The sequence below is a fragment of the Anomaloglossus baeobatrachus genome, chromosome 10, assembly GCF_048569485.1.
Source record: "Anomaloglossus baeobatrachus isolate aAnoBae1 chromosome 10, aAnoBae1.hap1, whole genome shotgun sequence".
Taxonomy (NCBI): domain Eukaryota; kingdom Metazoa; phylum Chordata; class Amphibia; order Anura; family Aromobatidae; genus Anomaloglossus; species Anomaloglossus baeobatrachus.
Genome location: NC_134362.1, coordinates 44,017,382 through 44,035,181, shown reverse-complemented (window position 1 = coordinate 44,035,181; position 17,800 = coordinate 44,017,382). Strand labels below are relative to the sequence as shown.

The 17,800-nt window shown below is 45.3% G+C and overlaps 1 protein-coding gene across 1 annotated transcript; it reads right to left on the bottom strand.

The window, feature by feature from the left end:
* Positions 1-4,294: 4,294 nt before the first annotated feature.
* On the bottom strand, positions 4,295-15,377 carry MRPL11 (mitochondrial ribosomal protein L11). Its single transcript, XM_075325371.1, has 4 exons — positions 15,324-15,377; positions 15,124-15,217; positions 6,739-6,898; positions 4,295-4,671 (listed from the first exon to the last, which is right to left on the bottom strand). Exons 1-4 carry the CDS (start codon positions 15,375-15,377, stop codon positions 4,566-4,568), a joined length of 414 nt encoding a protein of 137 aa, XP_075181486.1. The 3' UTR covers positions 4,295-4,565.
* Positions 15,378-17,800: the final 2,423 nt, after the last annotated feature.

Sequence of the window (17,800 nt, the reverse complement as noted above, 5' to 3'; positions counted from 1 at the left end):
GTTAAGCACTTTGTTGGAAACAGCATTTGTTCCAATCTCTTACCACTAGGCTCTGCGTAAAAACACGGAGTTGGCGGACGCCACTGACGTACGGCTCGTAGAGTCTAGGACAGCTTTAACGGCTTGAGTCGCAATGCCGACATTGTGAGATTCAGGACGCTGCTGGGGCCCAGATGTACGTATGACAGCGTCTCTCTTGCAATACTAGCTGAAATGGCTTGGAGTGCCTCTGCGGCTGCGAATGCCTGAGCAACCGACCCGCCGCTAGTTTCATAGACAGATTGCAACCAGAGGCCTATCTGTCTGTCAATGGCATTTTTAAGTGAAAACCCATTCTCCGCTGCAACTATAGATCTAGCCGCAACCCTGGAGATTGGGGGATCCACCTTTGGACACTGGGTCTAGCGCTTGACCACGTCAGGGGGGAAGAGACGTGTATCATTAATACGGTTGGAGAAAAACGCTTATCGGGATAAGCGTTACGTTTCTGGACTGCGGCTCTGGAGTCAGAGTGACCAGAAAAAGTACTCAATATACACTTGAGATACCGAAATAGAGATTTCTCTTGCTGTGAAGCTGACTCCTCCACTGGAGGAGCTGAGGGAGAAATATCCAACCTTCCAATGATGGACGCTATAAGATTAGTCACTAAAGCGTCACCATCCGGGCATCCGGATTGAGAGCGGTCTCAGGATCAGAGTCCTGAACAGCTACGTTTGCCTCATCATACAGCGAGTACTGCTGCTGGGACCCTGACCAGTGATGAAGTGGAGGGCCGTTTTCAGCGAGCCCGCTTAGGCAGTCTGGGACTGTCGTCCGTGTCAGAGCCTGCACCCTGGGATGCCTGGAACCCCTCTGGGGCCTTGATTTGTTCCAAATCAGGGTGGCCAGGGGCATTGCAACAATATTGCCCAAGGACCGTCTGGGCTGCACAGTCTGTAAGATGTTAGTCATAGTCACAGACAATATATCAGCGGAAAAACTGGGACTCCGTCCCTGTCTCTCGACAGGGATCACAGGTGGTTCTTTTGGCCACATGTAGTCGAGACCCCGGTTGAGCAATTGCACACACTGGGGGTCCTGGAACAGTATCACATGCCGTACATGACCGTACAGTGAATAGCATACAAGCATGAAGTACAAATAAACACTTCAGCACATGTAGTACAAGCAGCCTAGAAAGCCTGTGCCTTGGCACTCTTGCTTTTCTGCTGCTGTTGTCTGTTTATCCAGGACTGCAGCACATGCAATCCAAGCAGCATTGAAAACTTGTGCCTTGGCACCTTGCTTTTCTGCCGCTATTGTCTGTTTATCTAGGCGCATTAGCCAAAAATAGTGACATACAGTGAATGTATAGCATACAAGCATGAAAATAAACACTGCATCACATGCAATCCAAGCAGCATTGAAAGCCTGTGCCTTAGCACCCTTGCTTTTCTGCTGCTGTTGTCTATTTATATAGGAGCATAGCCAAGAATAGCGACATACAGTGAATGTATAGCATACAAGCATAACAATAAACACTGCAGCACATGCAATCCAAGCAGCATTGAAAACTTGTGCCTCAGCACCCCTGCTTTTCTGCTGCTGTTGTCTATTTATATAGGAGCATAGCCAAGAATAGCGACATACAGTGAATGTATAGCATACAAGCATAACAATAAACACTGCAGCACATGCAATCCAAGCAGCATTGAAAACTTGTGCCTCAGCACCCTTGCTTTTCTGCTGCTGTTGTCTATTTATATAGGAGCATTAGCCAAGAATAGCGACATACAGTGAACGTATAGCATACAAGCATGACAGTAAACACTGCAGCACATGCAATCGCCTTAGCACTCTTGCTATTTGCTGCCGCTGTCTAGTCATCAAAGTGGGTAGACAGCCAAGAATAGCCTTTACAGTGCAATGTACAGCGACATATACAACAGGACACTTCAGCATTAGTGGGTCAGCACTTCAGCTGCCGCTTACCGCCCGCACAAAAGCGGGTGTGTTGCGCTGGAATCCTGTGACTGGTATTCCGGCGCTTGTCTCCATTTTGTTTCTCTGCGTGCTGGAATGGCTGCCGGCTTCCAGAGAAGAGGGGCGGCCCGAGGGCGTGCCCGAGCCAAGAGCGGGAAAAGCGGCGTCCCACTGCATCTAGTGAAGGGGGCTGGAGAATGCAAAGCAGACTCCAGCTCCCTGCGCCGACTTACTGTACAGCATCCCGCCCCTCCCTTGACTGGCAGGGCTGGGGGCGGGAACGAAGTGAAAACCAGGCCGCAAAGCCGGGGAGTAAAGTTAGAAGCGCCGCCGCCGTAAAAGCGCGGTCGGCGCGTCCCCGGCGCACTACAAGTCGCAGCTGCGCCGCCGCTCTAGGGGCGGTCGGCGCGGCGGTCTCCACACATAAAGTCCCCAAGTAATCTGCCGGGACTATAAGCCCAGCGCACAGCGCTACAGTCCCCGGCGCACTAGCACACCCAGCAAGCCTGGAGTGTGCGTGCCTTTCCATACGGGGACACAGAGTACCTGAAAGTTGCAGGGCCTTGTCCCTGAACGGCACTCCCGCTCCACATCCAGCAGGTTCTATGGGTCTGTGGATGGAGCCCGGCCTCAGGGCTAGGTGGCCGGCAAGATCCCACTTCACCAGAGCCCCTCAGGGGGATGGGGAAGGAAAACAGCATGTGGGCTCCAGCCTCCGTACCAGCCATAGGTACCTCAACCTTACAAACCACAAGTGGGGTGAGAAGGGAGAATGCTGGGGGCCCTATATGGGCCCTCTTTTCTTCCATCCGAAAGAGTCAGCAGCTGCTGCTGACTACAAACAGTGGAGCTATGCGTGGATGTATGACCTCCTTCGCACACAAAGCTTGAAAACTGAGCATCCCGTGATCCCACGGGGGGTGTATAGCCAGAAGGGGAGGGGCCTTACACTTTTTAGTGTAATGCTTTGTGTGGCCTCCGGAGGCAGTAGCTATACACCCAATCGTCTGGGTCTCCCAATAGAGCGCCGAAGAAAAAAAGGAATTGACTGGTGAGCTTGGGAACTCAAAAAGGCCTGGGCGTCCACGGATGACAACAGTGGTGGATGATCGCCGCATACTTATTTTGGTGAAGAAGAACCCGTTCACAACATCAACTGAAGGCCAGAACACTCTCAGTGAAGTAGGTGTATCTGTCTCTAAGTCAACAGTAAAGAGAAGACTCCATGAAAGTAGATACAAAGGGTTCACATCTAGATGCAAACCATTCATCAATTCCAAAAATAGACAGGCCAGAGTTAAATTTGCTGAAAAACACCTCATGAAGCCAGCTCAGTTCTGGAAAAGTATTCTATGGACAGATGAGAAAAAGATCAACCTGTACCAGAATGATGGGAAGAAAAAAGTTTGGAGAAGAAAGGGAACGGCACATGATCCAAGGCACACCACATCCTCTGTAAAACATGGTGGAGGCAACGTGACGGCATGGGCATGCATGGCTTTCAATGGCACTGGGTCACTTGTGTTTATTGATGACATAACAGCAGACAAGAGTAGCCGGATGAATTCTGAAGTGTACCGGGATATACTTTCAGCCCAGATTCAGCCAAATGCCGCAAAGTTGATCGGACGGCGCTTCATAGTACAGATGGACAATGACCCCAAGCATACAGCCAAAGCTACCCAGGAGTTCAGGAGTGCAAAAAAGTGGAACATTCTGCAATGGCCAAGTCAATCACCAGATCTTAACCCAATTGAGCATGCATTTCACTTGCTCAAATCCAGACTTAAGACGGAAAGACCCACAAACAAGCAAGACCTGAAGGCTGCGGCTGTAAAGGCCTGGCAAAGCATTAAGAAGGAGGAAACCCAGCGTTTGGTGATGTCCATGGGTTCCAGACTTAAGGCAGTGATTGCCTCCAAAGGATTCGCAACAAAATATTGAAAATAAAAATATTTTGTTTGGGTTTGGTTTATTTGTCCAATTACTTTTGACCTCCTAAAATGTGGAGTGTTTGTAAAGAAATGTGTACAATTCCTACAATTTCTATCAGATATTTTTGTTCAAACCTTCAAATTAAACGTTACAATCTGCACTTGAATTCTGTTGTAGAGGTTTCATTTCAAATCCAATGTGGTGGCATGCAGAGCCCAACTCGCCAAAATTGTGTCACTGTCCAAATATTTCTGGACCTAACTGTATATCCCTACACAATTATGTATGGAGGGGCCATTTAATAAACAATAGAAAAACAAATTTTGGCAATTCTGCTAAATATATTTGTAAAATATGTCTATAAGATTCTAGGGGTAATCATAGCTACAAGTCCTTCTGTGTAATGCCATTACTTTTGGCTTTTTATTTGTAATAAACAAAAACATTTATAAGTCAATGCACTGGGGTAATGGTACGCCATATGACGGGTCCGCCCATGGAACGCTCCTGCCACCCGAAGGTCATTGCTTCAAGACATTAAATATCTTCAACTGCTGTAAAAATGTTCAGTGATGAACAAAAAGCTAAATGCTTTATATCAGTAAAAAACAAGAATCAAAAACGTAAAAGTTCCACATTCAAAATATCCTTTCTTTCTAGTCACATCATTTCTTCTTAGCGGCTGCTTCTTCTGCTAATCGAGCTTCTGCGGCGGCCTGAAGGAAAATCTGCCGCTCTTCTAAGAACTTTCCATATTCCTCTGCTGACAGACTGTAGAGACAAAGCATAAACCCATCAACCACAACAGGGAAGTATCCCGCCACACAAATAATCACTTCATTTTTTGTTTATTGAAATGGAAGAGAAAAAAAAATAAAAAAAATTTACTCCCATTTTCCCAGAGCCATAATTTAATTTAATTAAATTTCTATTAGATTTTTTTTGTCAATATACAAATAAAGCAGATCTGGGTTGTTTGTTTTTTTTTTTTTATGGACAAGTTGCCGTTTCACCATTTAATTTGATAGGGCATATAATGAAAGTGAGAGGAAACCCTTTTCTATGAAAGGAAAAAAATAAATAAATAAAAAATATCACATACAAGTGAAACCTTGGATTAAGAGTAACTTGGTTTGAGAGCGTTTTGCAAGACAAGCAAAGCTTTTTACAAATTTGTAACTTGGTTTAAGAGCCATGCTTTGCAATAAGAGCAAATGCTCACCGTCCACACTTCTGATTCCATCCTTTCACCATTCTCTGACCCGTTCTGGAGGTAATTTTCTGTACATATATACTGTATACAATATACCATTGTACAGCACAGTATATACTATACAGCATGTCTACAATTTGCATTTGTGGATACAGTATTGTACTTTCTTTCTGCTAACCAGTGCAGCACATTGCTTATACTGTACCTCCCGCACACCAATTTTATTGTAAGCTAAAGTGCTAAATTTGCTTTATATGTTTTTTTTACTGCACTGTACAGTATTTTGTATTAGTGTAGTGTAATAATTATATATGAATACAGGACATTATTTTGCATTAATGTTACAAGTTTGTATCAATACAGTAAATATTTTTGGTTGTGGAACGAATTGTCTGTGTTTCAATTATTTCCGATGGGAAAATTCGCTTTGATATAAGAGTAACTTGATTTAATAGCACACTCCCGGAACCAATTATGCTCGTAATCCAAGGTTCCACTGTACAGGGTCCCAACAAAACTCCACAGAATGTATCCTGCTGTAGATTAAGTGTTGGAGGTGCGGGGTGGGGTGGGGGGACTTCTTACACATTTTTTTTTTTAACATGTCCGGTGTTGCAGCAGTTTTGGGAGGGAGTAAGAGATGTGATCAGGTGGGTGACTGGATCCACACAGACCTTGGGGCCGGAGCTGTTCCTGCTCCAACTCTCTGAGTCCTCTGTCCGTTCGTACAAAAGGGTCTCTGCTGAGCTTCCTGGTGAAGGCGGCCAGGATGTCTATCCCTTTGGGGTGGAGGTCCTCTACTCCCTGAGGTTATCAACATGGGCAAATAAAGTAAATGACCTGATGTACATGGAGGACCTGGCGGCCTCTATCCAGCAAAACATGGTATAATTGGATTGAGTTTAAATTTTCCAATGATTATGGTACTTGGATTCCCCCTGACTGAGGGAGAGTCCCCCGGGCTCTGAGACGGACTTTGGCCCTATCTTCGATAGATTCCTGCTTCATGATCCTTCCCTTATGTGTTCCTTCCTTTACCCATCCTCTTTCCTTCTGTGCTCCTTTCCCCTATTCTCTGCAGTTTCCTTTCTGCTAGTTCTTGGTCTTCCTTTTTGGCCAGATCTGGCACCCCCTTGTTATTTATGGTGGAAAATGGGCTAACATGGAAGGGTTATGGTGTGGTTAACCCTATATGCAACAGTATGGTGGATGTCAACTTGGCTTATATAGGTTGTAATATGCAACTTATCAACTTGTAATGTTTCCATGTTTGCTGTTAAATAAAGAAGAAGAAAAAAAAAAAAAGTATATATATCAACCTCAACTGACAAAGTGACAAACTGCTTAGATGCTGCGGTCAGGTTTGATTAAGGGATATAAAGGGGTTTAAAATTATAGCCACTGCGGAAGGCTAAAAAGCTTGGCTCATCAGCTATAGTGGTCTAAAACAAGTAGTGCACCCCATGTAGAGAAGCTAAAAGCCCACAGGCACTGGATGCCAAGACATGTTGAAAGCTGGGGAGCTGCAGGTTGCAAATCATCGCAACGTACATTTCCATGGTCAGCACCCTAGCCCTTCCTTGCTCGAAATCGTTGTAACACCCGAGGGTCAGCGAACGCCTTACTCTTTGACAACTTTGATCCCCAGAGAGCGAGCGCTGCCAACAATGGATTTCACCACGTTAATCAGTGGCATATCCCGAAGAATGAACGCTTCATCTTGAGACTTCACAAGAGCAATTTCATATACTTGCTTCAGAGTCACCATTCCTGCCACCTCCTGACCTGGGGGAAAAGGGAAAAAAAATTAACAACATCTCTGCATTGTGATAAAAACAGACATACAATGTTAGGGTGTAACTTATTTTAGTCTCTAGAACGCAAGTAATAAATCTATGGTGGGGGGGGGGGGCCAACGATTTGCCAATTGTCACAAAAGTACAAGGAGTGTTGATGCAATCTGAGATACAATATGAATTACAATGTTGCTAAGGAGCACCAGTTGCCATGGAGAAAGCGAATGCATATAAGTTTGTTCCCATGGATACGGAATTTTACTAAAGAAGGTCAGCGATTAACATGATAATAAATATCAATGAAAAATAACCGCTCAGCCGGTCTGACATCAGAGGGCACGAGCTATAGAGCAAAATAAGAAAGGATCTATCTCAAGAGGAAATCTGGAAGTTATCGGGAGGCTTGTCACTCTACGGTGAGCCGATAATTACTATATAAAAAAAAAAAAAAAAAAAAAAAATTGTCTCGCCTAGTCTAAAGTGGCCAGTTTTTTGCCTTTATTTTACAGCCGCTGCTCCCGTGAGAACACCAACTTTTGTTTTTTTTTCAATAAGGTTACATAGATGCGGACCTTTTTTTATATAGCGTTACTTTTTATTGTCTCTACCGAGTTGGTGGTATGATCTGCATAATTACTTTGTGAGCACTGCCCCCTTAAGAAAATAATAAAAAAAAATAATCCATAACAAAAGTAGCATTAAGTACAAAGGCTTATATTTTTGGAAGGGGAATAAAAAGGTGTAGCAAAAATAAAATACCACTAAAATGACCACGTCTGACCGATTCTCTTTAAAGGAAAATCGGTCAGCAGGCTTTTGCTATGGAAGCTGAAGACAGCATGCTGCAAGGGTTAACACATAGAATTCAGGGATACCTGTCTTGTCACAGTCTGATCTGTTGTTTATTTGCGATGTTTGTTCAAGAAGCAAGACCCTTATCATTGCTTGGACTACACTGCCACGTGCATGGTAGTCCAGCACACCCCCTCCTGTGAGTGTACATGAATATTGAGGTGTCAATCACTATAGAGAGACTGGTGTGTGCGAGGGCAGCTCTCTCAGCTCTGCTACATGACAATCTGTCAGAACAGCTACACGCAGTAATAGCATTGCTACATGACAATCTAACTGTCAGAACAGCTACATGCAGTAATCTAAGCGATATATCATTGAATTCAGGATCTCTCTGCCTACATAACACTGTTCTCAGATGAGGTATCAAAAACCTGCTGACAGATTCCTTTTAAATCAGTGATTCCCAAACTTCAGTCCTCACGGCCCCCCAACAGGTCATGGTTTCCGGATTTCCTTAGCTTTGCACAGGTGATGCCTTGATAATGTTTCCTTCACCTGTGCAATGCTAAAGGAAATCCTAAAAACATGACCTGATTGGGGCCGTGAGCACTGGAGTTGGGAAACACTGCTTTAAATGGATTGTACAACCCTCCCCATTTGAACTAGGCCCACTATCCTCTAAAAATACCCCAACCGCACAGGTACGCCACCAGTCTCCTTACTTTCCTCTTCCAGGGAGGACAGACTGGCTCTAGGGGTCATAAACTGAGGTCCAGAACCATTATCCCATAATATAAATCAGTCCATTACATAAAGCAAGTAACTTTATAAAATATTGACCATGTGGAAAGAAAAATCTGGCGAGTGCCTTCCGTTTCTTTCCACATGGACTGTATGGGTTGTTGTCTTCTGGAATGAGCACCGTGGCCAGAATGCAAGGAATTGTACAAGCCATATAATGCGTGTAAAAAACCTGAAATAGGAAGACTGAGCGGTTAGCTCGCTGAATGGTGCCAGTGTTTCCTCCTTTCTCGGTTTTATAAAATATTGACATTTTGGCCTTTATGACAATCCATTTGTGTTCTACTGTCAGGTTCCAGCTGGCAAACGTTTGGGGAAGCAACTTTTTTATTTTCGGGGGGGGGGGGGGGGGTTCTAGGAGCAAGTCGCAGTTGTTACTGGAACCACTTTATGGTATATTTAAAACTTGACAAGTCTTTTATTATTTTTTTCATGGGCAGCAATATAAGAAACAAACAATTATGCCATTTTTTATCAGTTAAAATTTTCTGATTTTTTTTCACTGTACTGTACATGCGTTCCCTTTATTCTGTAGGTCAGTGAAATTATAGCGATCCCAAATTAAAAATATACTACCGTTCAAAAGTTTGGGGTCACGCAGACAATTTTGTCTTTTCCATGAAAAATCATACTTTTATTTATCATATGAGTTGTATAATGAATAGAGAATATCGTCCAGACAGTGACGAGGTTAGAAATAATGATTTTTACTTGAAATAATAATTTTCTCTTCACACTTTGCTTTCGGCACAGAATGCTTCTTTGCAGCAATTCCAGCTTTGCAGGCCTTTGGCATTCTAGATATTAATTTGCGGAGGTAATCTGGAGATATTTCGCCCCATGCTTCCCCCCCTCCACAAGTTGGATTGGCTTGATGGGCACTTTTTGCACCATACAGTCAAGCTGCTCCCACAACAGCTCTATAGGGTTGAGATCTGGTGACTGGGCTGGCCTCTCCATTACAGATAGAATACCAGCTGCTGCTTCTTCCCTAAATAGTTCATGCATAATTTGGAGGTGTGCTTTGGGTCATTGTCCTGTTGTAGGATGAAATTGGCTCCAATCAAGCATTGTCCACAGGGTATGGCATTGCAAAATGGACTGATCGTCTTCCTTATTCAAAGTCCCTTTTACCTTGTACAAATCTCCTTTACCAGCATCAAAGCAACCCCAGACCATCAAATTACCTCCACCATGCTTGACAGATGGCATCAGGCAGTCTTCCAGCATCTTTTCAGTAGTTCTGCGTCTCACAAATGTTCTTCTGTGTGATCCAAACACCTCAAACTTCGATTCGTCTGTCCATAACACTTTTCCAATCTTCCTCTGTCCAATGTCTGTGTTCTTTTGCCCATATTAATGTTTCCTTTTATTAGCCAGTCTCAGATATGGCTTTTTCTTTGAAACTCTGCCCAGCTAGAATAGTCACTTACCACATTAACAATGTATAGAGTGTTTTTATAGGTGGTTTCATTGCGTAGCGCATGGATACTTTACTATACCTAGACACCACTTCTATGCCTATAGCTGCCGCCGTTCTCAAGTTAATGGCGGCGCACAGGATATGGGTGGACACATTGTCCATATACTGTATATAATATCTATATATATCTATATAATTGCCTTATTCTGTCTGTCTTGCTCCAAAATTGTGTCACCGTGACAGTGTCCTTACAGTAACAACCATCGGATTGGCCGCTCGGCCTGGCCCCGCCCCCCGCATGGATTAACCATTTGGCCAGGCCCGCCCCCCGCACGCGCTGCCCGCTCGGCCACGCCCCCCACACGCGCTGCCTGCTCGGCCACGCCCCCTCACACTATGGCCGTTCGGCCACGCCCCCCCTCACACTATGCTCGCTCGGCCACGCCCCCTCACACTATGCCCGCTCGGCCACGCCCCCCTCACACTATGCCCGCTCGGCCACGCCCCCCTTACACTATGGGATGGACCACGATGGGGGGTGCACACCTCCCCCCAAAACACACACACACACACACACACACACAAATATATGCACATACCGCGCAACACACACATTGCACAAAACATACCTCTCCCCAAAACACACACACACCCACATGCCTACACACACACCCCCCACACAAACCGTGCAACACACACAGCGCTCCACAAACAATGCAACACACAAACAACATCGCTCTCACACCCAGACAACACCCAGAACATTTACAGCCCCCTACACAAACACTTGGCAACTACACACAACAACATCTATCTATCTATATATAAAAATAAACAAAAATCATACATTAACTACACAATACGTAAATTCTAGAATACCCGATACGTTAGAATCGGGCCACCTTCTAGTGTATATAAATTATTCATGTTTGGTATAATGAACACGTTTTCTTAATTCTGCAGCTTGATATGATCGGACGTCTGATAAATTCAGCTCCTTCTCTGCAGGCTACACTCAAATTAAGCTAAACTGATTTAGTTCAGTGTCTTTGAGTCACATAAATGGCAAAATCAAGTCTTCATTCACCAGATCAGGGTCTCTAGGTTTTTTCCCCCTCTCTCCTTCCTTCTAGGGCGGGATACAGTAGGACTGGACATTGAAGCAGTCACACAGACTCCCCTCTGTGCAGCGCATCAAGACCATATCCAGTGCATTGCAGGCTTCACATCTTCTAGGCTGGTCGATCCTTGCCCCTTTTCCTGTGCACCCGCCTCTCGGAACGTGGCACGTTGCAAAAGCGAAGATGCAGTAAGCATTCCTAGCAGGCAAGTATGTCTCTCTGTCCCGCTGCTTTCTTACCTTCTCCTCCACGCCCTGGCTCAGGCTCTTCTCAGCCTGCCGATGCAGCAGAGGCTCAGTTTTTGTCTGAACTTTTGCAACTCTCTACTAATCTGTTTCCCTCATCTCCAATCCTGCCTGAATGCAGCAATCAGGTGTCACGCTAGGTACGAGGAAGTACCAAGCGAACAGTGAAAGGAAGGGAAACCCTGTGGCTAGGGAAAGGGAAGATGGTGACCCGTGATCAAACTTACTACTGGTCCCTGGGGTCCCTAACCACCCTAGATAGGTTCCGCGCCAAGCCGGATACCTGATCCTAGGTATCACTGTCGGGGGGAGACCGCTAAGGGGTCTTCAGTGTCACAGAGTCGGAGTCCAAATCAAATTTGCGCAGATGTATTTATGAGACGTGTCTCTATCCGGGAGAGGCTCAATGCTTCTCTAATCCGTATATTATAAAATACACACAGTTATTCAGTTCAACATTGTCTCTGACTGGTCAGAGATAATCAGCAAAGTCTATATAGTACATCATCAGCCTGCTACTGGCTTCCTGATACCAGTTTGAACCAGCTACTGAATACTTCTTTGTTCATTGTACATTTTGGCTTCATTATCTCTGTTAATACCTTGCTGAGCACGAACAAGGAGTCAACATCCCACATGGTGTGAACCAACAGACTATAAATTCTCTCAGTATATTATGAATTTTTGCATTGTTCAGGCTAGTATAATTTGTTTCAATGACACATTCCAAAGGCGCATCCTGGTATGTACATCAGCATCTGAACAATATCATACAAAACACAGATGATCTTATATGGACAATTAATTCAAAGCCTGGACCCTACAAGTAACCTATTAGGCCCTGCCTCTAGTTGGATCTAATAGACTGGGTGCTACGAGGCCATTGACAGGCCTATGTTTGCAAAAACATTGCATTTACACTGGAGGGGTTCTGGTAGACTCCCACAGATCAGCAAGATGCCCCGTAACCACAGGGGATTTGGTTTTCTGGAAATAACCCTTGAAAAAGTGTTTTTCCTATCAATAATGCTCCAAGTAAAAAAAATAAATAAAATGCTGCTAAAAGAGGTAATCCAGAATTAATTTATGAATAGGTTTGCGGACAGAATGCATCAAAACTCACCAAGTTCCAGCAATGTCTCGACCTTTTTTTGACAGGCTGCAGAAGGGACGTCACAACTACAGGGCAATGACTGCCTCTACTACTAACCACGGGGCTCAGCAGTGATGCTCAATGATTGGTACAGCGATCATAGGAGCTGTAGTTGTAATATCTCTGCTGCAGCCCGTCAGAGGTCCGGTGACGGTGCAGAGGCTTCCATTGAGCAGCTAAAGTTAAAAGGGAACCTGTAAGGTCCTCATGGCACCCAGAACCACAAGCAGTTATGGGTGCATATCTAGAATCCCAGCGGAATTGTCCCAGCATATACCAGCACACAAACTGTCTTTAGAAATACTTTTTCTAAAGATCCTATGAGATGCTAATGAGGCCAGGGACGTTAGTTACCTCGACTAATCTGCCCACTGAACATGCTTTACAATGCCAAGTGTCACCTACATCTCCATACTTGGCATTGAGCGTCTGACGTTGGGTATATAGATGCACCCTGGCTTCAGAGAGGCTCACTGTACATGATCAGAAGTCTCCGCGTTTCCGGTCACTCCGAAGCTGGGACATATACACCCGGCATCAGTCTAGTGCACAACCAGACGTCCGAATGAATTCTGAGCATTAAGCCTCTCTCTGAAGCCAGGTGCATACATCCAGCGTCAGACGCTCAATGCTGAGAGGTACAAAGCTGCATGCATGCGTGGCTGTGTACCGAGATGCAAATCACGCTGGACATGGTAAAGCATGTTATCATATCACCATTGGCGTGATAACATGCTAAATGGGGCAACTAGTTGAGGGAACTAATGCCTTTGTGACTAGTCAGAGCCCTCACAGGCTATTATTAGCACCTCTGATTGGTTGCTATAGGAACGAAGGACATTCATAGTATAAGAAGCTTATGTGTGAGGCAAGATGATATCAGTGGGGAGACAGTTAAAGACAGACAGAGGCAGATGGGGAAAGAGGGAAAGAGACAGACAGACAGTTACTATCCCGGGTACTGCAGTGTGTGTATATATATATATATATATATATATATATAATTATATTATATATATTATATATTACATACATACATATACACACACCCCTACATATATACACACACCGTATATAAGACGCACTTTTGTTCCCCCAAATTTTGGGGGAAAGTAGGGGGTGCATCTTATATGCCGAATATACGGGGCGGGGGGGGGGGGGACTTGTGCGATCTATATAGGGGCCATGGGCAGCACTATGGGGGCGATATCTAACACAGGGGAACGTGTGCAATCCATAGGGGACCATAGGCAGCACAGGGGAATGTATGCAATCCATAGGGGGCCATAGGCAGCACAGGGGAACGTGTGCCATCACAAGGGGGCTATATTCAATGTAAGGGGGCCATATCCAGATTAAGGGGGCTAATTTTAGGATGGGGGGCTATGAGGGACATATACCCTATATGATTTGTTAGAAGGACACTAGCATTATAAGATGGATGAAATTTAACATTAAGAAAAAATTATTTTCCTTCACCAAATTTGGGGGTGCGTCTTATAATCAGGTGCGTCTTATAAAGCGAAGAATATGGTGTAAATTATATATATATATATATTATATATATATATATATTTTACACACACACACACACACACTGCAGTACCCGGGATAGTAACTCTCTGTCTCTCTCCCAGTCTCTGTCGCTCTATCTCTGTCTGTTTGTCTCTATCTGCCTCGTTCCCCGTCTGTCTCTGTCTGTCTGTCTGTCTTTAACAGTCTCCCCACTGATATCATCTTGCCTCACATATAAGCTTCTTATACTATGAATGTCTTTCGTTCCTATAGCAACCAATCAGAGCGCCCCATTGACTCTCATGGTGGCAGGATTTTTGGAGAGTAATTGTAAAGGCGGGGTTAAATTTTCTGATCAAAACAGTGACATTCCCTGGGTCACATAAAATGTCTGTGCAAAATTTCGTGATTGTAAATGCGACGGTGCGAATTCCTTTAGCGTACGTACATACACACACTAAACATACATACATACATACACTGAACATACACATACACATATTGTGATATGATCACTGGTAAAGTGCAAGAGCGGAGGCATGTGTCGCTGAGACTACTAAAATCAGTGATGTGAACCCAGATGTAATGTTCCAGCATACTAGGTGCTGAGAGGGTTAAATTGCTTTCAACTGGGCCGGGTTTTTTTGTGAACAGCTAAAGAGATGGGTGGGATGGCTGTTCACCATATCTCCACCTCGGGGTGTGGTCGGTCCAAGAGGTAAAAGCCAGGCCTCTGGGCACACTCATTGTTCTGTGTTTTTCTGTGTTGGAGGAAGCAGTTCCTCCTCTGTGAACGGTGCGGAACCCCAAACTTTAGCAGGCTGAACCCGCAGCGTATGGACTTGATACATGAGGTTTTGTTTTATTTTATGCCGGTAAGGCTGTCTTTGTTTTATTTTGTTCAGGCTGGTATATGGAGTTAATAAACCAGCTGAAATATAAACCGAGAAGCATTCCTGTGTCTACCTCATACTGCAGCTGAGTGAGTGGATCTACCACAAGAGATATATAGAATAATAATATCAAAATATAAATTATATATATATATATATATATATATATATATATATATATATATATATATATATATATATATATATATATATATATATATATATATATATATATATAAAATCGCTCTAATGATCTACTACTACAAACCTGTATTTGATGCTCCTTTTTCAATTCCTGCAGCAGCTTTTAAGTAGTAAGACACAGGTGGTTGTCCGATCTTCATTTCATATGTTCTGTCGGGCTATGAGGAAAAAATAATAAAATTAATAATAGTCAATTTGTCTCTAAAATTGAGCAGATTTGTCTTTAGCTCATTCAGTGCACTGATTTCTTTGTCAGTTACAAACTAAATGATGAGATTTCCTAAACTTCTTTAAAAAGGAACCCATCAGAGGATTCATGCCGCTGAAACCACAGGCAGAATTCATCAGAGATGGGCTACACAATGCAAGTTTTTATCTGCAGCCTTTCAGAGAAATTATAGTGTGAAGGTATTGCATGGATGGTTACATTGCCTATTGCAACATATTGTAAAAAAAGAGAATTTTGTTACTTACCGTAAATTCTTTTTCTTATAGTTCCGTATTGGGAGACCCAGACCATGGGTGTTTAGCTTCTACCTCCGGAGGACACACAAAGTACTACTCCTCCCTCTGAGCTTATACACCCCCTGGTAGCCAGTCCTAGCCAGTTTAGTGCAAAAGCTGAAGGAGAATAGCCACCCACAAGTAGAACCGAGTAAGAACCGGAACAACCGGAGACTCTGTCCACCACAACAGCCGGTGAAAACACGCGGAACAAGAAAATTGCCAACAGGCAACAGGGAGGGTGCTGGGTCTCCCAATACGGAACTATAAGAAAAAGAATTTACGGTAAGTAAGTAACAAAATTCTCTTTTTCTTTATCGTTCCTTTGGGAGACCCAGACCATGGGACGTTCCAAAGCTGTCCCTGGGTGGGAATAAACAGAAAAAACTAAGAAGTAGGCGGAGCCTAACTTCACAAGTGGGCGACAGCCGCCTGAAGGATGCGTCTGCCCAAGCTCGCATCTGCCGAAGCATGAGCATGCACTTGGTAGTGCTTCGAAAAGGTATGCAGGCTAGTCCAAGTGGCAGCCTGACAGACTTGTTGAGCCGTAGCCTGGTGCCTAAAAGCCCAAGAGGCACCGACAGCTCTGGTCGAGTGTGCTTTGATCCCCGGCGGGGGAGGCACCTGAGTACTCTGGTAGGCGTCCGAAATGGTCGATCTAATCCAACGGGCCAAGGTCGGCTTAGAAGCAGAGAGACCCTTGCGCCGCCCTGTGGTTAGCACAAAAAGAGAGGTGCACCGCCTAAGCGCAGCGGTGCGAGACACACAAATCCAGAGAGCACGCACCAGATCTAGAGTATGCAGCGCTTTCTCAAAGCAATGAACAGGGGCCGGACAGAAGGAAGGCAAGGAAATATCCTGGTTAAGGTGGAATGGAGAGACCACCTTAGGAAGAAAGTCCGGGGTCGGACGGAGAACTACCTTGTCTTGGTGAAAAACCAAAAAAGGTGACTCCGAGCCAAATCAGAGACTCTCCTGAGAGAAGTTATGGCAACTAGAAAGGCCACCTTTTGAGAAAGACGATACAAAGAAACCTCCCTAAGAGGCTCAAAGGGGGGTTTCTGCAATACCGTGAGGACCAAGTTAAGGTCCCAGGGATCCAAGGGCCGCCGATAAGGCGGAATGATGCGAGACGCACCTTGCATGAAGGTGCGGATTTGAGCCAGCCGGGCGATATGCCGCTGGAACAGCACTGATAGAGCTGAGACTTGTCCCTTGAGAAAGTTAAGGGACAGTCCTAGCTGCAGACCGGACTGTAAAAAAGACAGAAGGGTCGGCAACGAGAATGGCCAAGGAGAATGGCCGGAAGAGCGACACCAGGACAGGAAAATTTTCCAAGTCCTGTGATAGATCTTGACGGAGGAAGACTTACGGGCCCGGGTCATAGTGGAGATGACTTCAGGAGGAATACCAGAAGCCGTCAAAATCCAGGACTCAAGAGCCACCCCGTCAATTTGAGTGCCGCAGAATTCGGGAGGAAAAACGGACCTTGCGAGAGCAGGTCTGGACGGTCCGGAAGATGCCACGGCATCTCCACGGACAGTTGGAGCAGGTCCGGATACCAAGCTCGCCTGGGCCAGTCCGGTGCAATGAGGATGACTCGACGGCCCTCCATTCTGATCTTGCGCAGGACTCTGGGCAAGAGAGCTAGAGGGGGAAACACGTAGGACAGACGAAACTGGGACCAGTCTTGAACCAGAGCGTCCGCGGCGAAGGCCTGAGGATCGTGGGAGCGAGCCACGTAAACCGGAACCTTGTTGTTGTGACGGGATGCCATTAGGTCCACGTCCGGAGAGCCCCATTTGCGTCAGATTGACTGAAACACTGCCGGGTGCAGGGACCACTCGCCACCGTCCACGGATTGACGGCTGAGATAAACTGCCTCCCAGTTTTCTTCGCCAGGGATGTGGACTGCGGATATGGTGGACTTGGAGTCCTCCGCCCATTGAAGGATGCGTTGGACCTCCAACATTGTCAGGCGGCTGCGTGTCCCGCCTTGGTGATTGATGTAGGCAACCGCTGTCGCGTTGTCTGACTGGACTCGAATGTGCCTGTCCGCCAACAGGTGGTGAAAGGCTAGGAGAGCTAGAAGCACAGCTCTGGTTTCCAGCACATTGATTGAAAGGGCTGACTCGGACAGAGTCCAAGTGCCCTGAGCTCTGTGGTGGTGATGTACCGCTCCCCAGCCGGATAGGCTGGCATCCGTAGTGAGAATCACCCAGGACGGAGCCAGGAAG

Bases quoted from the DNA above. Each gene is read 5' to 3' on its own strand.
- MRPL11 (XM_075325371.1), bottom strand. From the start codon at position 15,377: ATGAATCCTCTGATGGGTTCCTTTTTAAAGAAGTTTAGGAAATCTCAT. The intron at 15,218-15,323 runs GTTTGTAACTGA...TTTTCCTCATAG, and splicing joins TTAGGAAATCTCATCATTTA to CCCGACAGAACATATGAAAT. The intron at 6,899-15,123 runs GTTTGTAGTAGT...CTTTTCCCCCAG, and splicing joins AAAAGGAGCATCAAATACAG to GTCAGGAGGTGGCAGGAATG.